Source organism: Chiloscyllium punctatum, chromosome 2, assembly GCF_047496795.1.
Source record: "Chiloscyllium punctatum isolate Juve2018m chromosome 2, sChiPun1.3, whole genome shotgun sequence".
NCBI lineage: Eukaryota > Metazoa > Chordata > Chondrichthyes > Orectolobiformes > Hemiscylliidae > Chiloscyllium > Chiloscyllium punctatum.
Window position 1 is genome coordinate 15,218,126 of NC_092740.1, and position 27,944 is coordinate 15,246,069.

The window sequence follows — 27,944 nt, forward strand, 5'->3', positions numbered from 1 at the left end:
TACTAAATTGCCCGTAGTGTTAGGTAAGGGGTAAATGTAGGGTTATGGGTGGGTTGCGCTTTGGCAGGTCGGTGTGGACTTGTTGGGCCGAAGGGCCTGTTTCCACACTGTAATGTAATCTACATCCACTGCTCAACCTTCGTCAACTTGTCTCACCACATCCACAAAGAACTCAATATGGCTTGAGAGGCATGACCTACCTCTCCTAAAGGCATGCTGACAATCTTTAATCAAACTATGTTTTTCCATAAATCCTATCTCTCACAATCCTTTCCAGACTGACTGGGAATTTCCCTATTCCCGTTCTTGAACAGAGGAACAACATTCACCTCCTTCCAATCATCAAATACTACTCCCATGGAGAGTGAGGATGCAAAGATCATCACCAGAGGCGCAACAATCTCATTCCTCACTTCTCGTAGTAACCTTGGATATATCTGGTCTGGCCCTGGGGACTTCTCTATTTTGATGCTTCCCAGAATTTCCAGCACATACACTTTCTTAATATTAATCTGTTCAAGCCTATTAACCTGGTCCATGGTGTTCTCACTATCAACAAGGTCCCTCTCTCTCGTGAATACTGAAGCAAAAACTCATTCAGGGCATCCCCTACCTCTTCAGTCTCCAGGCACAAGTTCCCTCCACTATCCCTGATCGGCCCTAAATTCTCTCTGAGGTAAAAACAATGACTGCAGATGCTGGAAACCAGATTCTGGATTAGTGGTGCTGGAAGAGAATAGCAATTCAGGCAGCATCCAAGGAGCTTCGAAATCGACGTTTCGGGCAAAAGCCCTTCATCAGGAATAAAGGCAGTGAGCCTGAAGTGTGGAGAGATAAGCTAGAGGAGGGTGGAGGTGGGGAGAATGTAGCATAGAGTACAATGGGTGAGTGGGGGAGGAGATGAAGGTGATAGGTCAAGGAGGAGAGGGTGGAATGGATAGGTGGAAAAGGAGATAGGCAGGTAGGACAAGTCCGGACAAGTCATGGGGCCAGTGCTGAGCTGGAAGTTTAGAACTAGGGTGAGGTGGGGGAAGGGGAAATGAGAAAACTGTTGAAGTCCACATTGATGCCCTGGGGTTGAAGTGTTCCGAGGCAGAAGATGAGGCGTTCTTCCTCCAGGTGTCTGGTGGTGAGGGAGCGACGGTGAAGGAGGCCCAGGACCTCCATGTCCTCGGCAGAGTGGGAGGGAGAGTTGAAATGTTGGGCCACGGGGCGGTGTGGTTGATTGGTGCGGATGTCCCGGAGATGTTCCCTAAAGCGCTCTGCTGTGAGGCGCCCAGTCTCCCCAATGTAGAAGAGACCACATCGGGAGCAACGGATACAGTAAATGATCTTAGTGGATGTGCAAGTAAAACTTTGATGGATGTGGAAGGCTCCTTTAGGGCCTTGGATAGAGGTGAGGGAGGAGGTGTGGGCACAGGTTTTACAGTTCCTGCGGTGGCAGGGGAAAGTGCCAGGATGGGAGGGTGGGTTGTAGGGGGGCGTGGACCTGACCAGGTAGTCACGGAGGGAATGGTCTTTGCGGAAGGCGGAAAGTGGTGGGGTCTGAGGGCGGAGGTGCCCCCTCTTCCTAGTGCCCCCTCGACCATGACCCCACCCCCCATCACCAAACCATCATCTCCCAGACCATACAGAACCTCATCACCTCAGGAGATCTCCCACCCACAGCTTCCAACCTCATAGTCCGGGAACCCCGCACTGCCCGGTTCAACCTCCTTCCCAAGATCCACAAGCCTGACCACCCTGGCCGACCCATTGTCTCAGCATGCTCCTGCCCCACTGAACTCATCTCTACCTACCTCGACACTGTCCTATCCCCCCTAGTCCAGGAACTCCCCACATACGTTCGAGACACCACCCACACCCTCCACCTCCTCCAAGACTTCCATTTCCCCGGCCCCCAACGCCTCATCTTCACCATGGATATCCAATCCCTCTACACCTCCATCCGCCATGACCAGGGCCTCCAAGCCCTCCGTTTTTTCCTCTCCAGACGTCCCCAACAGTACCCTTCCACCGACACTCTCATTCATTTGGCCGAACTGGTCCTCACCCTTAACAATTTCTCCTTTGAATCCTCCCACTTCCTCCAGACCAAAGGCGTAGCCATGGGCACCCATATGGGCTCCAGCTATGCCTGTCTCTTTGTTGGCTACGTGGAGCAGTTGATCTTCCGTAATTACACCGGCACCACTCCCCACCTCTTGCTCCGCTACATTGATAACTGCATTGGTGCCACCTCGTGCTCCCGTGAGGAGGTTGAGCAATTCATCAACTTCACCAACACATTCCACCCTGACCTTAAATTTACCTGGACCATCTCTGACACCTCCCTCCCCTTCCTGGACCTCTCCATCTCCATTAATGACGACCGACTTGACACTGACATTTTTTACAAACCCACCGACTCCCACAGCTACCTGGATTACACCTCTTCCCACCCTACCTCTTGCAAAAATGCCATTCCGTATTCCTAATTCCTCTGCCTCCGCCGGATCTGCTCCCAGGAGGACCATTTCCACCACAGAACACACCAGATGGCCTCCTTCTTTAGAGACCGCAATTTCCCTTCCCACGTGGTTCAAGGTGCCCTCCAACGCATCTCGTCTACATCCCGCACCTCCGCCCTCAGATCCCACCCCTCCAACCGTAACAAGGACAGAACGCCCCTGGTGCTCACCTTCCACCCTACAAACCTTCGCATAAACGAAATCATCCGCCGAAATTTCCGCCACCTCCAAACAGACACCACCACCAGGGATATATTTCCCTCCCCACCCCTTTCCGCCTTCCGCAACTACCTGGTCAGGTCCACGCCCCCCTACAACCCACCCTCCCATTCTGGCACTTTCCCCTGCCACCGCAGGAACTGTAAAACCTGTGCCTCCTCCCTCACCTCTATCCAAGGCCCTAAAGGAGCCTTCCACATCCATCAAAGTTTTACCTGCACATCCACTAATATCATTTATTGTATCCATTGCTCCCGATGTGGTCTCCTCTACATTGGGGAGACTGGGCGCCTCACAGCAGAGCGCTTTAGGGAACATCTCCGGGACACCCACACCAATCAACCACACCGCCCCGTGGCCCAACATTTCAACTCTCCCTCCCACTCTGCCGAGGACATGGAGGTCCTGGGCCTCCTTCACCGCTGCTCCCTCACCACCAGACGCCTGGAGGAAGAACGCCTCATCTTCCGCCTCGGAACACTTCAACCCCAGGGCATCAATGTGGACTTCAACAGTTTCCTCATTTCCCCTTCCCCCACCTTACCCTAGTTCCAAACTTCCAGCTCAGCACTGGCCCCATGACTTGTCTGGACTTGTCCTACCTGCCTATCTCCTTTTCCACCTATCCACTCCACCCTCTCCTCCCTGACCTATCACCTTCATCCCTCCCCCACTTACCCATTGAACTCTATGCTACTTTCTCCCCACCCCCACCCTCCTCTAGCTTATCTCTCCACACTTCAGGCTCACTGCCTTTATTCCTGATGAAGGGCTTTTGCCCGAAATGTCAATTTCGAAGCTCCTTGGATGCTGCCTGAACTGCTGTGCTCTTCCAGCACCACTAATCCAGAACCTATCTTCTCTCTGATCATCCTCTTATTCCTCACAAATGTGTAGAACACCTTTGGGTTTTCTCTAATCCTTCCCACCAAGGCTTTTTCGTCATCCCTCCTAGTTCTCGACTCCACTTTCAAGGAACTATGAAACTGCACCCCAAGGTCTCTTTATTCAGCACCACTTTCCAGGACTTTACCATTAAGTGTATAAGTCCTGCCCTGATTTGCCTTTCCAAACTGCGGAACTTCACATACATCTAAATTAAACTCCCTCGGCCTACTGGCCCAACTGATCAAGATCCTGCTGTACTGTGAGGTAACCTTCTTCTCTGCCCACCACACCTCCAATCTTGGTGTCATCTGCAAACTTACTAACCATACCTTTCATTTATATAAACGACGAAAAGCGTTGGACCCAGCGCCAATCTTTGTGGCACACCACGGGTCTCATGCCCCCAGTCTGAAAACCAACCACTGCAAGCAATTCTCATCTCCCTGCTATAGCAAGAATGTTGTGAAACTTGAAAGGGTTCAGAAAAGATTCACAAGGATGTTGCCAGGTTTGAACGACAGGGAAAGACTGAGTAAGCTGGGACTATTTTCCCTGGAATGTCAGAGGCTGAGGTGTGACCTTATTGAGGTTTATAAAAAAACATGAGGGGCGTGGATAGAGTAAATAGACAAGGTTTTTTTCCCTGGGATGAGGGAGTCCAAAACCAGAGGCATAGGTTTAAGGTGAAAGGAGAAAGATTTAAAAGCGACCTAAGGGGGCAACCTTTTCATGCAGAATGTGATGCCTATATAAAATGTGCTACCAAAGGAAGTGGTGGAGGCTGATACAATTATAACATTTAAAAGGTATCTGAATGGGTATATGAATAGGAAAGATTTAGAGAGATATGGGACAAATGCTCACATATGGGCCTAGATTTATTTAGGATATCTGGTCAGCATGGACGAGTTGGACTGAAGGGTCTGTTTCCGTGCTGTACATCTGTGACTCTGTGACTCTCCTCAGTCTGTTGTGTTGTTTTCTAGCTACTCTGTAATCCTCTAAAGCTGTGCCAGATCCTTGCTTCCTCAACCTTAAATAAGCTTCTTTCTTCCTTTTGACAAGGAGCTCCTCTGATCTTGTCATCCAAGGCTCCTTCACCTTACCATTCTTTGCTTGTCTCCACAGGACAAAGTTATCCAACACTTGCAACAAGTGCTCCTTAAACAGCCTTCACAATTCTGTTGTGCCCATTTCCCGCAGAACAGTTGTTCCCAATTTATACTTCACAGCTCCTGTCTAGTAGCAGTATAATTTCCCCTCCCCCAATTCCCTTCCCATACTATCTGTTCCGAACCCTGTCTATGGCTATGATAAAGGTTGGCAGTTGTAGTCACTGTCACCGAAACGCTCTCCCACCGAAAAAACAGACACCTGGCCTGGCTCGTTACCAAGCACCAAAACAAATATGGCCTCCTCCCAGTCGGCCTATCTATACATTGAGTCAGGAATCCTTCCCGGACACACCTGTAAAAAAGGGCTCCATCCAGGCCAGGTGCACTAAGGAGATTCCAATCAATATTGAGGAAGTTAAAGTAACCCATAACAACAAAACGACCTCCACACTGTCCTTGGGAGATGAAGTCCCGCCTTCACATTGGGAATAACCTCTATCGCGTTGTGTGGCACTATCAACGTAATAAATGGGACTTCAAGCTGATCTAGTGGCTCAAGACTGGGCATCCATGAAGCGCTCTAGGATATCAACAGCAGCAGAACTGTACTCCAGCACAATCTGCAACCTCATGGCCCAGCATATTCCCCACTCAACCATTATCATCAAGCCTGCAGAAGGGCATGCAGGAGCAGCATCAGGCATACCTAAAAATGAGGTGAAAACCTGGTGAAGCCACCAAACAGCATAAGCAGCAAGTGATAGACAGAGCTAAGTGATCCCACAACCAATGAATCATATCTAAGCTCTGCAGTCCTTCCACATCCAGTTGTGAATGATGGTGGACAATTAAACAACTCACTAAAAGAGGAGGCTCCACAAATACCCCCATCCCCAACGATGCAGGAGCCATCACATCAGTGCAAAAGATAAGGCTGATGCATTCGCAACAATCTTCGATCAGAAGTGCTGAGTGGCTGATCTTCCACGGGCTCCTCCAGTGGTCCCCAGCATCACAGATACCAGCCTTCAGCCAATTCAATTCACTCTGTGATATCAAGAAATGGCTGGGGGCACTGGATACTGCAAAGGCAATGGGCCCTGATAACATTCTGGCAATAGCACTGAAGACGTGTGCTGCAGAACTTGCCACTCCCCTAACCAAGCTCTTCCAGTACAGTTACAGCACTGGCATCTACCCGACAATGTGGAAAATTACCCAGGTTGTCCTGTACACAAAAAGCAGGACAAATCCAACCCGGCCAATTACCGCCCAATCAATCTCCATCATCAGTAAAGTGATGGAAGGGGTCAATAACAGGGCAATAAAGCAGCACCTGCTGAGCAATAACCTGCTCAGTGACGCCCAGCTTGGGTTTCGCCAGAGTCACTCAGCTCCTGACCTTCATACAGCCTTGGTTCAAACATCAACAAAAGAGTTGAATTCAAGAGGTGAGGGGAGAGTGGCAGACCTCAATATCAAGGCTGCATTTGACCAAGTATACCATCAAGGAGCCCTGGCAAAACTGGAATAAATGGGAATCAGGGGGCAAACACTCCACTGGCACAAAGGAAGATGATTGTGGTTGTGGAGGGTCAGTCATCTCAGCTCCAAGACATCTCTGCAGGATTTCCTCAGGGTAGTGTCCTAGGCCCGACCATCTTCAGCTGCTTCAACAATGACCTTCCCTCTGTCATAAGGTCAGAAGTGGGGATGTTAACTGATAATTGCACAGTGTTCATCACCATTCGCGTCTCCTCAGATACTGAAGCAGTCTATGCTCAAACACAACAAGATCTGTACAATATCCAGGCTTGGGCCGACAGGTGTCAAGTAACATTCACGCCACACAAATGCCAGACAATGACCATCACCAATGAGAGAAACTCTTAACCACTGCCTCTTGATATTCAACGGTATTACCATCACTGAATTGCCCACTGTCAACATCCTTGGGGTTACCATTGACCAGAAACTCAAATGGACTCACCACATAAACACAGTGGCTACAAGAGCAGATCAGAGACTAGGGATACTGCGGCGAGTAACCCACCTCCTGACACCCCAGTCAATCCACCATCTACAAGGACAAAGCAACCTGCTTGATTGGTACCTCACCTACAAACATTCACTCCCTCCATCATCAGCGGTCAGTGCTGCCTGAAAGCTTGGTAGAAGGAGATTCATTGGTAACTTCCCGAAGGGAACTGGAAAAAAATTAAAGGAATCGTTTGCCAGAGAAAATACCAGAGGACTAGGACAAACTGGGCACAATGGGCTGAAGGGTCATTCTCTACACGAAATATTTATTTTGTTCATTATTAGGATGTGGGCATCACTGGCTGGGCCAAGGTCTGTTCTCTAGTTACTCGTAAGAAGGCGGTAGTGAGCTGCCTTCTTGAACCGTTATAGTCCACGTGCTGTAGGTAGAACCAGAATGTCATTAGACCCAGTGACAGTGAAAGAACAGCTCTATCTTTCCTGGTCAGAATGGTGAGTGGCTTGTAGGGGAACATGCAGGGGGGTGATGTTGCCACATATCGGCTGCCCTTGTCCTTCTCAATGGAAGTGGCCATGGGTTTGGAAGGTGCTGTCTGAGAAGCATTGAGAATTTCTTCAGTGCGTCTTGTAGATAGTTCACAACTTTGTTATCGAGCATCAGTGGTGTAAGAAGTGAATGTTTATCGATTTGGTGCCAATCAAGTGGGTTGCTTTGTCCTGGATGGTGTTCAGCCTCTTGTGTTTAGTTGGAGCTGCACCCCATCCAGGCAGGTGGGAAGAATTCCATCACATTCCTGACTTGTGCATTGTAGATGGTGAACAGGCTTTGGGGAGTCAGGATGGGAGTTACTTGCTGCAGAATTCCTAGTCTCTGACCTGCTCTTGTAGACATTGTATTTATATGGCTAGTCCAGTTCAATTTCTGATCAATGGTAACCCCCCCAGGATGTTGATACTATTAAGATACTCAGACTGGTCATATGTGTACCCATCACCTTTTTCAAAATCGCTATGAAATCCAATTCCACCATCCTTTTTTAGAATTGAATGATCTCCTGCACGAAGAAATTTCTTCTCAATTCCCCTTGCATTCTTTTCCCAGGTTAAATCTGTACCCTCCGGTAACCAACTCAATTAGATTAGATTCCCTACAGTGTGGAAACAGGCCCTTCGGCCCAACAAGTCCACACCGACCCTCTGAAGAGTAATCCACCCAGACCCATTTCCCTCTGACTAATACGCCTACCACTATGGGCACTTCAGCATAGCCAATTCACCTGACCTGCACATCTTTGGACAGTGGGAGGAAACCAGAGCACCTGGAGGAAACCCATGCAGACTCAGGGAGAATGTGCAAACTCCACACAGACATTTGCCTGAGGCTAGAATTGAACCCAGGTCCCTGGCACTGTGAGGCAACAGAGCCACCATGCCACCCTACCTTCTACAAAGATCACATAGTTTTGAATACCCCTCTTAAACTTCCACTCAGCCTTCTCCACTGGGGGAGCTCAATCCCATCTTCTCTCTCCACAGAACTGTAGCTCCTCATTCCTATTAACAGTCTGGTAAGTGTCTTGTGTAGGACTCCATGGTCCTTGCCAACCAGAACTGTGCTAAATGCTCTAAGCAGAGACGTGACCAGTAAACTTTGGGACCAGAATACAAAAGTGCAGAGCTCTGAATGTTGCTCTAGTTTGTCAATACTTCTTGTGCATCCAGAACATGCCTTTTCCAGTTCCGAAGCACCGAGGATGAAGGTCAAAACAGAAATTGCTGGGACAACTCAGCAGGTCTGTCCTGACAGCATCTGTGGGGAGAAAGCAGTTAACTTTTTGAGTCCAGTGACCCTTCAGTGAATTCCAAAGAAGGGACATTTATACCAAAACATTAACTCTGCTTTCTCTCTACAGATGCTGGCAGACCTCCTGAGTTTTCCCAGCAATTTCTGGTTTTTGTTTCTGTTTTCCAGCATCCGTAGTTCTTTGGGTTTTTCTTTTGTTGAAGATCAACGGGACCTTGTGTGCATGTACACTGGTCCCTCAAGGTACTAGGTCAGGTGGAGGAAGTGGTCAAGAAGGTAGACATAACAACATTAATCGAGACATAGAATTTAAGAGCAAGGAAGTGATGCTGGAGCTGTATAAAATGTTGGTTAGGCCACAACTACAGTCTTGTGTGCACTTCCACAATCCACGTTATAGGAGGGATGTGATTGGACTGGAGAGGATGTGGAGAAGATTTACCAGGATGTTGCACTGGCTGGAGAGTTTCTTTTATGAAGATTGCATCGACTGCGGTTGAATTCCTTAGGGCAGAGGAGAGGGATTTAGCCCAAAGATGTGCAGGTTAGGTTGACTGGCCAGGCTAAGTTGCCTATAGTGTCCAGGGATATGCAGGGTTAGCCATGAGGAATGCAGGGTTACAGGGATAGGGTATGGGGATGGGTCTGGGTGGGATGCTCTTTTAAAGATTGGTGTGGACTCGATGGGCCAAATGGCTTGCTTCCATACCACAGGGATTCTATGATAGATTTATAAATTATGAGGGGCATAGACAGGGTAGATAGGAAGAAACTTTTCCCCTTGATGCAGGATCAATGATCAGGAGGCACAGGTTTAAAGGAGATGTGAGGAAAAATGTTTTCACCTGGAGGAACTCTTTGCCTTTAAGGGTGGGAGAGGCAGAAACTCTCAGAACATTTAGGAAGCATTAGATGTACACTTGTGATGTCAAGGTATACAAGGCAACAGGCAGATTGCTGGAAAATGGGATTAGATTAGTTAAGAAGTTGCTTTGACTGGCATGGATGTGATGGAGCTAAGGGTTTTTCTCTATGTTGTAGAGCTGTATAATTCTATGAACTGAGTAGCTGCCATTTCAGAGGGCAGATTTCAGTCCATCGCATTCCTGTGGGTCACACGCAGGTCAGATTCGGTGAGAACGACAGGTTTCCTTCCCGAAAGATGGGCTTTTATAACAATCTATGTCCGGTTCACACTGAGACTAGCTTTGCATTATCAGGTTTAGGATTTGAATTTTAAATTCCAGTACCTTCCACACTGGGATTTAGGCCTATGTCCCCAAAGTATTAATCTGGACCTCTGCATATCCAGTCTATAGACATCTGCCACAATGGCATCAAGTTTCTACAGCAGGGAAGAATAATCAGGTTTTGAGGTGATGTTGCATAAAATCTCTGAATTATTACAAAATATTTACAATTTTAAAACAGGCCATTGGCTCAACAGTTTTCATATTCCTCAGGATTCTCCTCCAACCCTTCTGAATTAACTCTGTGTTTTTCCATTTGTTGAAGGAGATTGGAATAACGATCGATCTTCCCCTAAATGCATCCAGTCCACAAGCCCTTGTGATCACAAATTCCACATTCCACACACAAATGCAGTGGTAGTGTCCCTACCTCACCCACACCAACCAACCCTACTGCCCCAAGGCTGAACACTTAAACTCCCCCTCCCACTCTGCCAAAGACATGCAGGTCCTGGGCCTCCTCCATCACCACTCCTTCACCACCCGACGCCTGGAGGATGAACGCCTCATCTTCCATCTCGGGACCCTCTAACCCCAGGGTATCAATATGGACTTCACCAGTTTCCTCATTTCCCCTTCCCCCCCCCAACCTTTCCTCAGTTCCAACCTTCCAGATCAGCACCACCCTCATGACCCATCCCATCTGTCTCCCTTCCTTCCCATCTATCCCCTCCACCCTCCTCTCCAATCTACCACCCCCATCCACCTATTGAATTCTCAGCTACCTTCCCCCCAGCCCCACCCCCCTCCCATTTATCTCTCCACCCCTGAGGCTCCCAGCCTCATTCCTGATGAAGGGCTTTTGCCTGAAACGTTGATTTTCCTGCTCCTCGGATGCTGCCTGACCTGCTGTGGTTTTCCAGCACCACATACTCTTGTCGCAGCCTCTGAACCAGGAGGGCTGGTTCAAGTCCCAGCTGCTCCACAAACATGTAATAACATCTCTGACGCGATTGTTCAGAATTACCTGTAATGGAATGATGGAAAAACTCAGCAGGTCACTGTGCCTCAGGTAAGGGGAGAGGTTGAGAAGATGCTGTCCTCATGGTAACCTCAGCTGATGCAGGAATTGAACCTGCGCTGCTGGGTTCACTCTGCGTCATAAACCAGCCATCCAGCCAACTGAGCTAGCCAATCCCTGATCATCCTAATAAAACTTTGTTGGTACTTTCCCCAGACACGAGATCTGTTCTGAAGTACGGTGCATTTTCAATTATCATCCCAATTATCATCAATGAATCAGAGAACATAGAACATTCCAGAGCTGTACAGACCCTTCGGCCCTCGATTTTGAGCCAACCCATCAAACCAATCTGAAGCCCATCTAATCAACACTATTCCATTATCATTCATACGTTTATTCAATGACCATTTAAATGTCTTTAAAGTTGTCAAGTCTACTACTGTTGTAGGCAGGGCATTCCACCCCCCCTACTACTCTCGGGAGTAAAAGACCTACCTCTGACATCTGTCCTGTATCTATCACCCCTCAATTTAAAGTATGTCCCCTTGTGCTAGCCATCACCACCCTAGGAAAAAGGCTCTCACTGTCCAACCTATCTAATCCTCTGATCATCTGACAATAACTCTTGGAGAGGTGGGACATATTAGCCAGGCTAAGACAGCAGGATGATACTTTGTATTATGTAACTACTCCCAGCTCTATTGAAACTCGAGATTCATTTCTTAGATGACAACAGTTCTGATGGTCTGGACCCAAAACTATCCCGTCTCTTCTCATTACCTTCTGTTCATTTATTTGAGACCTTTTTAAAATATCTGATTAAGAAATGGAGCAATGGTTGAAGTTTTACAATGAAGCTTATTAAAATAATCAAGCAGAAAATGTTATTTCTCTGTAAATTGCAGCTGTTCAATGCCTGCTGTCTGTATCCTTATTCGCATCATGACTTCTCCATCCACCACCTGCTCTGCTCAATGACCTCCACTGACCTCCACTGACCTCTACTGACCTCCACTGACCTCCACTGACCTCTACTGACCTCCACTGACCTCCACCAGCTCCTGGCCTTCAGTTTTAGAATCCTAATCCCTTTGTTATTCCTTACCCCTGTCACCTCCTACATCTTCAGAGGCATCTCCACTCTCCTAGACTCGGCCTTCTGTTCTATTAACGGCTGTACTTTCAGTTGTCTAGGTGACAGACTCTGCAATTCCCCCTCTGGCTCACTTTCCTTCTTTTTAAGGCACCGATTAAAGCCCACCTCTTTGAGCAAGAGTTTGGTCACACACCAGAAACCTCCAATTCTCACAGACCCTCAGATTCTGTTTTGATGCTGGTCCTCAGAACCTCTTCAGTCTGTTTCATCGTGTTAAAGATATTCAGGTCAGTGTTCACTTTAATGACTTACCGAATGAGTAGAAGAGAAGACCGATGTACAGGACAAGTACGGTGTTGGCCCAGCCAATGATAAGAAATGCTGGGATCAGCAGGGCAATTGCCTGAAGAGAAATTATATTTCGTGAGACACTAAGACTTTTTCACTGCTGAGGTTGTACTTAAATGGGATGAATGTTACGGCTCTCCCCAAGCATTGGCCAAACTGCCGACTACAGTCCTATCAGGAGAAGTCTAATAGCCATTCTGCCTTTGGGCAGATTGAGGCCCATAAGGGATTTAACTAGTGTATCTGGCCTGGCTGCTCAAGCAGGAGCACCACGCTTTACTGTGGGCTCACCACCAGTAATACCACCCACACCCTGTGCCCCCTAAACCTCTCCCTCCCCTCCCTCTGTTGACCTAAATCACCACCCCCACCCCCAGTTGAGGAGAGGAGGTTAGGGGAGGGGAGGAGAGAGGAGAGGAAAGGGGGTGAGGGGAAGGGAGGAGAAATGAAAGGGAGTTGGGGGGGGCTGGTTTCCAGCCCCAAAGAAGTGACAACTCTCTCTGATTTGGAGTTGAAGTGCCATGATTGAATGGCGGAGTGGACTCGATGGGCCAAATGTCCTTACTTCCACTCCTATGTCTTATGGTCTTATGGTCTTATTTCTTCAGTGATTCAGGGAGTGGAGCACAAAGGAGTTACAAACATAGTGTCGGACTCACAATCAAAGGGTCGCGATGACACAGGAGGTGGTTTTTTGGCACATCTAGCCTGTGTTATATGTCCACCCAGCAACTCAGAGATCCCACCATCCTGTTCTTTGCCAGTCCAATCTCCTTATGACACTCTCCTCTACAACAACCCTCTCCCCTCACCTCATCTCACCTCTCCTCTCCCCTCCTCTCCTCAACTCTTCCCTTGCCCCTCTCCTCTCCCCTCCTCTCCTCAACTCTCCCCTCCTCTCATCTGACCACCTCTAACCTCTCCCCTAGCCTCCACTCACTTCTCCCCTCACCTCCCTCACTACATAAAGGATGGTCATCCTGACATTTCTCCCTGCATCTCGTGCCAAAACCTTAAACAGGTGTCCCCTGGTCCTTAGTCTAGATTAGAGTGGTGCTGGAAAAGCACAGCAGTTCAGGCAGCATCCGAGGAGCAGTAAAATCAATGCTTCGGGCAAAAGCCCTTCATCAGGAATACAGACAGAGAGCCTGAAGGGTGGTGAGATAAGTGAGAGGAGGGTGGGGGTGGGGAGAAAGTAGCATAGAGTGCAATAGGTGAGTGGGGGAGGGGATGAAGGTGATAGGTCAGAGGGGAGGAGGGGTGGAGTGGATAGGTAGCAAAGAAGATAGGCAGGTAGGACAAGTCATGGGAACAGTGCTGAGCTGGAAGTTTGGAACTGGGGTGAGGTGGGGGAAGGGGAAATGAGGAACCTGTTGAAGTCCACATTGATGCCCTGGGGTTGAAGTGTTCCGAGGCGGAAGATGAGGCGTTCTTCCTCCAGGCGTCTGGTGGTGACGGAGCAGCGGTGAAGGAGGCCCAGGACCTCCATGTCCTCGGCAGAGTGGGAGGGAGAGTTAAAATGTTGGGCCACGGGTCGGTGTGGTTGATTGGTGCGGGTGTCCCAGAGATGCTCCCTAAAGCTCCGCTAGGAGGCGTTCAGTCTCCCCAATGTAAAGGAGACCGCTTCGGGAGCAACAAATACAATAATATGGCCCAACATTTCAACTCCCCTTCCCACTCTGCTGAGGATATGGAGATCCTGGGCCTCCTTCACCGCTGCTCCCTCACCACCAGACACCTGGAGGAAGAACGCCTCATCTTCCACCTCGGAACACTTCAACCCGAGGGCATCAATGTGTATTTCAACAGTTTCCTCATTTCCCCTTCCCCCACCTCACCCCAGTTCCAAACTTCCAGCTCAGCACTGTTCCCATGACTTGTCCTACTTGCTTATCTTCTTTTCCACCTATCCACTCCACCCCTCCTTCCCCCTGACTATCACCTTCATCCCCTCCCCCACTCATCTATTGTACTCTACGCTACTTTCTCCCCACCCCCACCCTCCTCTCATTTATCTCTCCACCCTGCAGGCACTCTGCCTGTACTCCTGATGAAGGGCTTTTGCCCGAAACGTCGATTTTACTGCTCCTCGGATGCTGCCTGAACTGCTGTGCTTTTCCAGCACCACTCTAATCTAGACTCTGGTTTCCAGCATTTGCAGTCCTCGTTTTTACCCTGTCCCTTGGTCCTTCGCTAATGCAAACAGTTTTTTTGGTCCATGTTATAACTTCCCAGAATCTTCTTTGCTCCAAGAAGAACAATAACCTGGTTAAAATCTCTCATCACTGGGATCATTCTGATAAATCTCCACAAACGCTCTGACCAAGTGTCTACAGCCAATACTCTCAGACCTACCTCAGATCGACAGTATTGTCTTTGAAAGAAAGCGAGGAATACTTCCATTCCCAACCTTCTCCCTCCATCCCGTGCTTTCCATCTTCCCTCCCTCTCACCTCCATCCTCCTACTGCCCTTTTTTACAAACCATTCGCCCCTCCCTTCCCACCTCCCCTTCCAGAACTGCTGACACTTTTCCAAGACCACCATTTGGAGGCAGCTGGAAGAACAGGCACAGTTGCCTGAAACCAGTCCTCCGCGGCCTGTGATCTGAGCCCAGCTCTCCATCACCTACCCTCTTCACAGCTTTCACCTCATCGCCAGGCTTGATTCTTCGAGCGTATCCACCCTGGACCAATGCCATTGTAATCCCCACAAAGAAGAACATCTTCCCTTGTTGCATACTGTTTAAAAAAATAGAGCAAAGATGGCAAGGCAGTCAGAGAAATTGGAGTGAATATATTTACTCAGCAGAAAAAGACATGATGAAATAAATGGTCTCCCTACGCACTGAAAGATTCTGTGCATGACACTGGCAAGATCAGTGTTTATGTTCTGGAGGGCAATTGGGAGTTAAGAACATAAGGACTAGGAACAGGAGTAGACCATTCAGCCCCTCAAGCCTGCTCCACTGTTTAATACGATCACGGCTAATCTCAGCACAGCCCCCACAGTTCTTCAACCTTTTAGTGATTAAAACTCTGTCCACCTCCCCCTTAAATTTACTCAATGGCCCAAAATCCACTGCCCTCTGGGGTAATGAATTCCACAGATTCACAATCGCATTGGTGTGGGACTGGGGTCACCTCTATCCCGAGTGTTACAGTTGCCGAAGGAGGCTATTTGGCCCAACATGCCTGTACTAGTTCTCGAAAGGAACCATTTCCTTATAGTCTTTTCCCCACCTTCTCCCTGCACATTTCCCCCTTTACAATTCACAGTCTATTTGAATGTTGTGGATTAACCTGCCTCAGTCCCACTCTCAGGCAGTCTGTTCCAAGACTTCTCCACTTGCTGTAGGAGAAAGGCCATTAATCCTGTCCTAGCAGTTCGAGAATTTGATTTTCAGTTCCAAAGAAAAGGCTTGGAAATTTAAAAAAACTGCTATCAATTTAAGTCACCTTAAAGCTGTGGATTTTCAAATATCATTCTGCTTTCTGTACCCAATCTGATAAATTGGTGACTCCAGGTTCTCAATAATGTGGCTGTTCCTCACCATCCTTTGAGCCAATCACTTGTATTAAACAGCTGGGGGTCGGTTAGCTCAGTTAGCTGGCCAGCTGGTTTGCAATGCTGACAGCGTTTGTTCAATTCCCTCACCGGTTGAGGTTACCATGCAAGTCTCAACCTCTCCCCTCACCTGAGATGCGGTGACCCACGTTAAACCACCACCAGTTGTCTCTCTGTCTCTAATGAGAGAGCAGCCCTTTAGGACTACGGTGACTTTACTAAATGGCTATTTTCTTAGGCCATGTGCAGATGGAAACAAAGACTTTCCAATGATGTTCACAGTCAAAGAATTTTAAAAAATTAATAATTCACTGATATCCATCGACTATTGATTAGATAAATTTTAAAACAAAATGCAGTGTGGATCAGAAATGGTTGAACAAGAGTCATGGTCCTTTTGGCCTGTAACTTGAAATCTGGTGATCTTAATGCTGAGCTTTAATCTTTTTCCTGAAAAAAAATCTCATGTTTTTGCTTTCTGATTATTTAAATGGTCAAACATTAGCATCAAGGTGTGTGTGAGGTAGGGCTGCAAGTGGATTCTTGCTTACCTGTTAAAATGGAAACGTTGGTGAGTGAGAAAACTGAGTGTGTACTCCAGGCCTGAGAACAAGAACAGGTAGAGGAAATACACCAGTCCGAGAACTTTCAATGCCCGCATCCCTGGGAAAAATAAGTAAAAAGATTACAAGCTCATTTCTCTCTGCAACAGACATTAGACAGATGTCTTCCCACACATATTCCTCACGTAGGGGAGAGTGAGAGGAAGCCACTCTGGCATAACCCAGAGGGATAAGTATTATTTACCTGCTAAGTCATTATTCGGTGACTCAATAGAACAAAACATTACTGCAAGGACTACTCATGGATATTGGTACATGGTGCTGATGTACAAATCAGAAATGATCTTTAAACATAAGATGTGGGTGTTGCTGACTGAGCCAACATTTATTGCCTGCCCCTACTTCCCCTTGAGAAGGTGGTAGCGAGCTTCCTTCTTGAATTGCTGCAGTCCGTGTGCTGTAGGTAGACCCACTTTGCTATTAGGGTAGGACTTCGAGGATTTTGACCCAACAACATAGATGAACTTCCAAGTCAGGATGGTGCGTGTCTTGGAGAGGAACTTATTGGGTGTGGTGTTCCCATGTGCCTGTTGTTCTTATCCATCTGGGTGGTAGAGGTGGTGGGTTTAGAAGGTGCTGTCAGAGCCTCAGTGAGCTCCTGCGACAGTTCTTAGGGAAAACAGGCTTGAGGGGCTGGACTATTTCCTCCTGTTCCTATGCTCTCGACAATGCAAAGGTCACTGGACTTTTAGTTCATTAGAAACATGAACAATTCAGGATAAAACACAGCTGGAAAGTATCAGGCCCAGTTCTGAATCAGAGTGGGAGCTGATGTACAACAAATGGGCCTTTCCTTCTTCAGTCAGATGCACATGGTGGAATACAGGAAGCTCAGAGGAACAGAGGGATCTTGGTGTGACTGACAACAGATCCCTGAGGCAACGGGACAGGTTAATAGGATGGGTAAGGAGACACACAGGACAATTGCCTTTATCAGTTGTGGTACAGATTATAAGAGATCATGTTGGTGATCTACAGAATTTTGTTGAGGCCACAGCTGGAGTCCTGTGTGCAGTTCTGTCATCACACTACAGGAAGGATGTGATTGAACTGGAGGGGGTGCAGAGAAGGTTGACCAGGAAGTTGACTGCGATGGAGCGGTTTAGCGATGAACACAGGCTGGATAAGCTGTTTTTGTTGGAGCAGACAGGATGAGGGAGGACCTAATAAAGGTCTATAAGGTTGAGGGCATGCATGGGGTGTAAAGAGAGCCACTTAATTAAAGGGTCAATGATAAGGGGGTGCAATTGTAAAGGTAAGATTTGGGGAAATTCTTTCTCCCAGAATGGGGTGGAAATCTGCATGGGAGAGTAGTTGAGGCAGGAAACTTCACACCTTTATAAAGTACTTAGAAAAGCCACTTGAAATGCCATAAAATTCAGGCTATAAGTCTTACGTTGAAAAGTGGAGCTGGTGTAGCTTTGATAGCACAGACTCAATGGGCTGAAGGGCCTCTTCAGCACTGTATGGAATTTTTGTCTGGAATCAACTTGTCAGAATATGCTGGAGTGATTGAAGGGGACAGACTGAAACAGGGGAACAAGCTAAACTCCACAGTATCACTGAAGATCAGAGGTTGACCAGGGCTGCAGCTACATCTGACCCTGGCTTCCTGGGCAGGAAGAGCTGAACAAGCTCCATGGTGTCACACGATAGCAAGGAAATCAAAGAAGATAGATTTATTCAAAGTCGTCACTTTTGAAGCAATGCAGGAGACAGGGCAGCCTGTTTGCACACAGGCGGATCACCAAAAGCGGGATCTGGAGGCAGAACAAAATGGGAAGAAATTCCTCAGGGAATTCCTCGGCTGGAGATTCACGCACCTTCTGGAGAGGGAGAATCGGTCCGTTGTTGGACAGCAGAGAACTTAAGTAGAGCCACCGGGCTGAGGAGGTCGATGGCATTCTGGAACGTGGAGGAGATAGAGGTGACCTGAGTCAGAAAAAAAGAGAAATGGATAACAAACTTCCTATTGCTGTCGGTAACCCACATCCTTCAATCAGATCAATCCAGCAGTTATCACATAAAGATTTCAGAAGAAAGGAAAAAAACAAGAGGGCACAGATTTAAAGCAAAGTTTTGCTTTTAATAACTGGATGGTTATTCAATGCACTGGGTTACAGAAGAAAGGCAGACTGGATGAGGGTGTTGTGACTTAGTCAGCATTTATTTCCCATCCCAGAGGGCAGTTCAGAATAAACCACATTGCTGTGGCCCAGTTGTGTTAGTGAGGAAGGGTTGACAGAGCTGTTTCTGCCATTATCTTTTCCAGTATCCTGGTTTGAAAGATGGCAGTTTCCGTCCCTAAAGGCCATTAGTGAACCAGGTGGGTTTTTCTGATAATCGACAATGGATTCACGGTCATCATTAGACTCTTAAATTCCAGATTTACACTGAATTCTAATCCCAGAGTCTTTTCTGAATTCAAATTACACCATCTGCCATGGTGGGATTTGAATCCAGGACCCCAGACATTACCTGGGTCTCTGAAGGGCTTTTGCCCAATACGTCGATTTCCCTGCTCCTCGGATGCTGCCTGACCTGCTGTGCTTTCCCAACACCACTCTAATCTTGACTCTAATCTCCAGCATCTGCAGTACCCACTTCTGCCCAGTTGATTTTAGCCTCTCTGGATTAACAGTCCTATGATCATACCACTGAACTGTAAAAAAAAGCAAGGGTAATACGAGAAAGAAGCTTTTTCATTTAGTGAGTAGTGAGGGGCTGGAATGCTCTGCCTGGAAACATGGTACAAGCAGTTCAACTGAGGCCTTCAAGAGGGCACTGGATGGTTATTCAATGCACTGGGTTACAGGGAAAAGGCAGGACCGTGGCACCAAGCCATGATGCTTGTTTGGAGAGCTGGTGTAGGCATGATGGGCAGAATGTCCTCTTTCTCTACCTGAAGAGCTCCTGCAGAGATGTCCTGGAGCTGAGATGACTGACCTCCAAAACCATTTACCATCTTCCAATGTGCCAGGTATGCTTCTAACTAGGGCAATTGTGTGGGGACATTAGGCAGTGAATAAGACACTGGATAGACAATTAGATAAACAACAGCAGAGATGGGAATGTAACCTAGGATTATCCGAACTGCACCACAGGGAACTTCCAAACCTCAAACCCTGCTGACACAGACTACGAGGCTGAGATAAAACAGCTCAACTCCTGTTTGGAATTCTTCCCGTTCTTTGTGGGACTGAGGGTCTTTCAGTAACTGTCTGTCCCAGAGATGTTGGTGTTACTGACGAGATAACCAGGCATCACCCACTTGGGGTCAACCACGGCAGATGGCAAAATTTGTATTCAATAAAAGTCTGGAATTAAATGATGACCATGAATCCACTCTGGATTGCTGGAAAAATCCATCTGGTTCACTAATGTCCTTTGGGAAAGGAAATCTGCTATCCTTACCTGGTCTGATCTCAGTGTGATTCCAGATCCACAGCAATGTAATTGACTCTCATCTGCCTTCTGACATAGCCACTCAGTTGCTACAAAGTTTCAAGAAACTGGACAGACCATTGGGCATTGGTCTAGATACTGGAAAAGATAATGGCAGAAACAGCTCTGTCAACCCTTCCTCACTAACACAATTGGGCCCTAGTGCCAAAATTGGGAGGGCTGTCTCACAGACTAGTCAAGAAACAGCCTGACATATGACTCATGGTATCATACCTCACAGACACTATTCCAGACACACCATCACCATCCTGGTATCTGTCCTGTCACACCAGCAGGGGAAGGGTGGCATCAAAGGTGGGACACAGTCAGGAAGCAGTTGCTCTGGGAGTCCTCAACATTGACCCTGGACACCATTGAGTCTCAAGGGAAAGGAAACCTCCTATTGATTACCACATACCGTCCTCCCTCAGCTGATGAATCGGTACTCCTCCATGTTGAACAACACTTGGAGGAAGCACTGAGGATGGCATTGGTACAAAATTTGGGGGACTTCAATGTCCACCACCAAGAGCAGCTCAGCACAGCACTACTGATCGAGCTGGTCAGGTCCTAAAGGACATAGCTGCTAGTGGCAGGTGATGTGGGAATCAACAAGAGACAAAAACATATTTGACCTCATCCTTAGTAATCTGCCGTCTGCAGATGCACTTGTCCATGACAGTATCGGTAAGAGTGACCACTGGACAGTCCTTGTGGACAGAGGTCCCATTTTCACATTGAGAACAACCTCCATTGTGTTGTGTGGCACTATCACCGTGCTAAATGGGTCAGGCTTCAAACTGATCTAGCAACACAAGACTGGTGCTGTGGGCTATCTACAGCAGCAGAACTGTACTCCATCACAATCTGTAATCTCATGCTCAGCATATTTCCCACTCAACCATTACCATCAAGCCAGGGGATCAACCCTGGTTCAATGGAGAGTGCAGGAGGGCATGCCAGGAGCAGCAATAGGCATACCTGAAGATGCGGTGCCAACCTGGTGAAGCCACCAAACAGGACTACTTGTGTGCCAAACAGTGTAAATAGTAAGTGATAGACAGAGCTAAGCGATCCCACAACGAATGGATCAGATCTAAGCTCTGCAGTCCTACCACATCCATTTGTGAATGGTGGTGGACAATAAGTAACTCACTGGAGGAGCAGGTTCCTCAAATATCCCCATCCTCAATGATGGAACAGCCCAACACATTAGTGCAAAAAATAAGGCTGAAGCATTTGCAGCAATCTTCAGCCAGAAGTGCTGAGAGAATGATCCTCTCCTTGGCCTCCTCCAGTGGTCCACAGCATTACAGATACAACTCTTCAGCCAACTCAATTCACACCACGTGATATCAAGAAACGTTTGGAGGCACAGGATACTACAATGGCTACAGGCCCTGACAACATTCCGCCATAGTGCTTAAGACTTGTGCTCCAGAACTTGCTGCTCCCCTAGCCAAACTGTTCCAGTACAGTTAAAACACTGGCAACAATGTGGAAAATTGCCCAGGTATGTCTTGTGTTTGAAACAGCAGGACACATCCAACACAACCAATCAACCACCCTATAAGTCTACTCTCAATCATCAGTAAAGTGATGGAAGGTGTCATCAACAGTGTTGTCAAGCAGCACCTGCTCAGCGACGCCCAGTTTGTGTTCCATCACAGCCACCCAGCTCCTGATCTCATTACAGCCTTGGTTCAAACATGGACAAAAGAGCTAAATTCCAGAGGGGAGGTGAGAGTGACAGTCCTTGACATCAAGGCTGCATTTGACCAAGTGTGGCATCAAGGAACCCGAACAAAACTGAATCAATGAGGAAAACTCTCCACAGATTGAAGTCATACCTGGCACATAGGAAGATGGCTGTAGTTATTGGAGATAATTCATCTCAGATCCAGGACATGTCTGCAGATGTTCCTCAGGATAGCGTCCTATGCCCAACCATCTTCAGCTGTTTCATCAATGACCTTCCCTCCACCATAAGGTCAGAAATGGGGATGTTTGCCAATGATTGCACAATGTTCAATAACATCTACAACTCCTCAGATACTGAAGCAGTCCATGGTGAAATGCATCAAGTCTTGGACAGTATCCAGGCTTGAGCTGACAAGTGGCAAGTAACATTTGTGCTACACAAATGCCAGGCAATGACCAACACCAGTAAGAGACCACCTAACCACTTGATATTCAACAGTGTTATCATTGGTGAATCCTACTATCCTGGATGCTATCATTGATCAGAAACTCAACTGGACTCACCACATCAACACAATGGCTACAAGAGAAGGTCAGAGGTTAGGAATACTGCAGTGCATAATTCACCTCCTGAGTCAAAATCCTGGAATTCCCTTCCTAAAGGCATTGTGGGTCTACTTTCAGCACATGGACTGCAGAGGTTCAATAAGGAGCCCACCATCTCCTCCTCAACTAATGGTGGTCAATAAGTGCTGACCCAGCCAGTGACACCCAGGTCCAGCAAGTGAATCAAAAAAATGGAGCTGCTTTCTCAAACTACTGAGGAGCTGTATCCAGAAGGTTCTTCCACAGGGTTGTTGGGAAATGAGTTCTAGGGCCTTGATCCAGCAACGAATACAGGAAGGTTGGTTATGGCTCCAAGCTGGGATACTATTGTGAAATCTGGGAATTTCCTGCCTTGTGAGAGTGGGATTCAGGACATTAGGAAGTTGTCAGTAACTACTGTGTGCAAATCAACTTCAGATGATGGGTAAGCCGCTCCAGAACAAAGCTCACTGAGGTTTGAGGTTTGAGACACAGTCAGGGTGAAAGTTTGTTAATGTGAACAGTCAATGGAACCCTGAATGCCCACAGGCAGAACGAGACTCTGCTGAAGACTGACAAACATTGCAATGTTTTCAAACACTGCATTGTGGTGATTCATGTTACAATGGGTCACTATGACACTGCTGAAAACATGGTGGAATAAGGGCTTCGGTAACTAACTGTAACACATCTGATGGAGGATGGAGCAATAATTGTTTGCATTGTACAGGAATGTTTAACATGTTGATGAGAGATCGCAGCCAGCTTCCCAAAGCTGCACATATTCTTCCAATTCTCCCTATACAACAATCAGGAAAAGGAGCGGGGGTTATTTTGCACTCTTCGTGATCTCAAAGCACTTTACAGCTAATGAACACTTTCTGGAGTGTCACTGCTGTCGTAAAACAACAAACCAGATTGTATGAAAACCCCACCCTTTCTGATCACTGTGATGTTGGTTGAGGGGGGAGTGTTGGCTGACGCACCATGAAGAACTCACCCACTCTTCTTCCAAGTCAGACCGTGGGATCTTTTGTGTGGCAGACTGGGCTTCATTTTAACACCTGATTTATTAGAGGGCACCTCTGATAGTGCAGCACTCCTGTGTCTGTCTGGATCTTATGCTCGATTCTCTAGAGAGGTGACTTGAATTCACAACCTCCTGATCCTGAGGTGAAGATGCCACACACTGAGTCAGAGCTAGCTCTGCGAGAAAAGCCATTGGAAATACACACAGGACACAGAGCGCGAGGTGGCTGACTTGACCAAAACTTTCCATTCAAACACCCACATCCATATTGCCACCGCTGATAACCCCCCAACCCCTCCCATACACACACTGAGATAGACACACATGCACACGCACCAATACAGACACACACAACCAATACATAGGCATAGGCGCACACACACTCAGAAAAACACATACACACCAATACACAGACACATACATGCTCAGAAACACACATACACACCAATACACAGACACATACATGCTCAGAAACACACATACACACCAATACACAGACACATACACACTCAGAAACACATACACACTCAGAAACACACATACACACCAATACACAGACACATATGTACTCAGAAACACACATACACACCAATGCTCAGAAACACATACACCTACTCAGAAAAAAAACACACACATCAATTCACAGACACATACACATGCTCAGAAACACACAAAAAGACAGACACACACGTGTACACATACTGTGTACACATACACATTCTCACATGTGTGCATCACCCTCAGTTTATGCCATGATCCACATTCCCTCACTCTCTCCCACACACTCGCCCTGAGCTGGTAGCCAAAGGCCAAGCAGAGGAAAGACTAGCTTCTCCCTTACCCGCTTCTGTCTGGGGAGGGTCTCTGGCAGGAAGAGGAAGATGAAGACCAGGTCTGACACCGCAAATACCAAGGCAAGCTGTGCTGTCTGCAAAAAGAAGCTGCCATCCTTTCCAGTGCTCGACGCAAAGTATGCTCCAATCATAGGCCCAATTGTGAAACCGAGTGAAAACGCGACACCAATCATTGCCTGCAGAATGGGAGAGAAGGGCAGAAACAGTAACTACCAGGGATTAGGCCAGACAATTCGTTGTGCAGCCAATGTGTAGCTCGGTAATGGCATTCAGGCCTCTGAGTGCGAGTGTTGTAAGTTCGATTCCACTCTGCAGTGTGAAATCAAGATTGACAGTCCACAACAGGACTAAGGGAGTGCTATACTGTCGGATGTTCTGTCAGTGAAAATTTAAACAGAGGCCCCAATTCTTCTCACAGATGGAAGACAAAGATCCTGATTCAGATCACCTTGAGGGGTTGAATGGCCTATTTTGTTATTTTCTTACATCATTTCCAGAGCCCTGGAAAAATTAGTCAATCAACATCACATTAGCAAATCTGTGGTTTGGATCAAAATCCTGGAATTCCCTAAGGACATTGTGGGTCTACCTACAGCACACGGACTGCCCCTATTCAAGGAGATACCTCACCACCATCTTCTCAAAGGGGCAACTAAGGACGGGCAATAAATGATGGCCCAGCCAGTGAAGTTTATCATCACACATTCCTCAGGACTGAAATTTAAAAAAAACAATTTTAGCAAGGAAACAACAATTTATACAGCATGAGGAGAGGATATGGATGAATTTAATCAGTTGTTAGATTGTCAATGAATGTTGCATCACCATGCCAACCAATCAACACCCTTGTCTCTTGCTGTATAAATAGCTCATACATTTCAGAATTTGGTTTTCTTGCATTCTATTCCTGAAGAGTACCAGATGAAAAGTGTCGACTTTATGTCTCTTTTTAACAATGCACATGTTGAAATTTATTTCTAAATTAGCTCTTACCATGCCCTTGCTGCGGGCCCGTGGAGATGGGAGATCTGCAATGATGGCGGTTGACAGGCTGACATTACCTTTACTAATGCCTCCAACAATTCTAGACAGGAGGAAAATCCCAAAGTTCTGGGAGAGAGCCCACAGAGCGTAGGAAGCAATCAGCCCGGCCTGGCAAGTGGGAAACACAAAAGCAGAACCGTTAGAGAAAAGAAATTCCCAATTTCTTTTGTTGGCCACTCGGTAACCTCTGCCTCTGTGCAAACACATGGGGAAAACACACCAACTTCAGCCACCCCCACAGGTCACCCATTTGGTATAATCCTCCAGCCCTTCATCATTACTGGGTCAACACTAAGTTAGGGGATTATTGGAGGTGAATCGTCCATGTGAGGAACTCTTTTACCATGTGAGGTGAGTTTGGACGGTATGGTGGCTCAGTGGTTAGCACTGCTGCCTCACAGCACCAGGGACCTGGGTTTGGTTCCAGACTTGGGCAACTGTCTGGGTGGAGTTGCACATTCTCCCCGTGTCTGCAGAGGTTTCCTCCGGGTGCTCCGGTTTCCTCCTACAGTCCATAAATGTGCAGCTTATGCGAATTGGCTAACCTAAAGTGCCCATCATATTCAGTCTTGTGCAGGTGAAGTGCATTAGTCAGTGGTAAATGTAGAGTAATAGAGTAGGAGAACAGGTCTGGGTGGGTTACTCTTCAGAAGGTCGGTGAGGACTTGCTGGGCTGAGGGACCTATTCCCACACTGTAGGGATTCTATTCTTTCAAACAGCCAGATGGGCTGAATGGCTTCTTTCAATGCTGTAAAACCTGAGCCTAAGCTCCTGTGATTCAGTAGAACCATAGTGGTGCCAAGGACACTGCCGTACCAATCTCTTTCTTACAGTAACCATGGGCAGGAAACAAATGTCAGTGTCTCCAGAATCAAAAGTAAAATAAAAGTGAGTAGCAGCCCCATAAAAGACATTAAGTGAACGAATCTAGAGTAAAGGTAACCTTACACATTTATTCCCTCCAGCACTGACCCTCAGCAGCAGTCTGTGCCACTTGGAAAATGCACCAAGTCTCCTTAAACAGCACTTTCTAAACTATTGAACACGACCATCTTGAAGGGCAAGGGCAGCAGGTACATGAGAACACCACCACCTGCAAGTTCCCCTCCAAGCCACTCACCATCCTGACTTGGAAATATGTTCCTTCAGTATCATTGGGTCAAAATCCTGGGAATTCCCTCCCTCATGGCATAGCGGGTCAACCCACAGCAGGTGGACTGCAGAGGTTCAAGATGTCAGCTCACCCCCACTTTCCCAAGGGGCAATTAGGAATGCTGGTCCATCCAATGATGCCAAGATCCCACGAATGAATAAAAATAAAGTACTTTACAATCAATGGTGTTAAACTGAGGAAAGGTGACCTCCCCTTCTGTCTCCTGATATGATGGCAAGGGGCTCTGGTCTGGATATATCAAAGTGAGAAGTAGTAAAATATAAAGAACATTCTTTGGAGTGAACCTTGATTCCATGATAGCAATCTCACTTCTGAACCAGAAAGGTAGGGGTTCGCATCTGGGGAGGTGGTGACAGAGTGGCAATGCCACTGGAGTAGTAACCCAGAGACCCAGCCTAACATTCTCAGGACATGGGATCGAAACCCAGCCGGGCAGCTGAGGAAATCTGGAATTCAATGAACAAAGCTGACCTAATGTGACCAGGTATTGTCAACTGCTGTGCAAATCTGGTTCACTAATGTTCTTCAGGAAAGGAAATCTGCCTTCCTTACCCGGTCTGGCCTACACGTGACTCCAGGCCCACTGTCATGTGGTTGACTCTGAAATGGTCTCGAGAACTAATCGGACAACTAGGGATGGGCAACAAATGCCACCCTTGCCTTTGCCACATTTCACACAGGAAATCAATAGAACATCTCGTTCCAAACAGTTCCACTGAATGGAGGTGAGAGTTCAACACTCTGAACACTAAGCTGACATTCAGAGGGTGTTCTTGTCTAATAAGCTGCCCCAGCCTCCCATATCACAACAGCCCAGATCAGCAGGAGACCAGAGTTCCAGTCTATAAGCACCAAGTTCTTCTCCAGCAGGGCGCTCGATTCCGATGTCACAGACTCGACCTACCGTGGTCAGCATCATCAACGGTCTTCGTCCAAAATGATCAGAGGCAGCACCAGTCACAGGGGACACAAGGAACTGCAGCACAGAGAACACGGATCCAATGAGCCCTGGATCAATACAGACAGAAAGGGAAAGCAATGAGTAGTGAGTCAACCTGAAGAAGGGCTTATGCCTGAAATGTCGATTCTCCTGCTCCTTGGATGCTGCCTGACCTGCTGCGCTTTTCCAGCAACACATTTTTCAACCTGCTTTAATGACAACAATCCTATATCAAAGCCTCAAACATATTTCAGGTCAAGTGAATATCCATTTAGTAAATTACTCCCTGCAGGATTGTGATATACAACTGTTACAGCAGAATACACACTGTGAAGGACAAGCATTATGCTACACTACATTCATGTTTACAATGTAATAACTCATTAAACAACATAGCTTCCTTTAACCGAGTAAAATATTCTCACCCCCAAAGAGGACGCTGTTATATTTTCTGACACTGGGAACCCCGATCATATCAGCAAACCAGGCCACAGAATGCTGCAAGGATTGATAAATACCATCCTGTTGATAAAAGGCACAGAGAGTCAGAGTAGAACGAGGAATAATCTGTTCAAAATCTTAAGCCAGCATTGCACTTTGTGTTAAAAAATGTTGCAAGACATACTTTTATCCCTTGTTTCTGAAGGCTTGTTTCCTATGCCCACATTAGTAATGGAAACTGCCCACGTAAACATGTCACATTGTAGTTACACCTTCCACTCAGTGGTGGCGCTGAAAACCTCAGTCTTGCATCTCCATTATTTTCCATTTAATGATGAATAGTAAA

At 47.2% G+C, this 27,944-nt stretch overlaps 1 protein-coding gene across 2 annotated transcripts in view; it reads right to left on the reverse strand.

Moving 5' to 3' along the window:
* The window catches only part of mfsd10 (major facilitator superfamily domain containing 10), a 60,218-nt gene that overhangs the window by 15,498 nt on the left and 16,776 nt on the right, over positions 1–27,944 (reverse strand). For both annotated transcript variants that reach the window (XM_072594275.1, XM_072594284.1), the window contains exons 3-10: positions 27,583–27,679; positions 27,122–27,225; positions 24,992–25,150; positions 23,986–24,174; positions 18,208–18,316; positions 16,313–16,424; positions 14,827–14,935; positions 12,160–12,250 (exon numbers count right to left, since the gene is read on the reverse strand). In XM_072594275.1, coding sequence (XP_072450376.1) covers positions 12,160–12,250; positions 14,827–14,935; positions 16,313–16,424; positions 18,208–18,316; positions 23,986–24,174; positions 24,992–25,150; positions 27,122–27,225; positions 27,583–27,679 — 970 coding nt within the window. The remainder of the gene's footprint in view (positions 1–12,159; positions 12,251–14,826; positions 14,936–16,312; positions 16,425–18,207; positions 18,317–23,985; positions 24,175–24,991; positions 25,151–27,121; positions 27,226–27,582; positions 27,680–27,944) is intronic.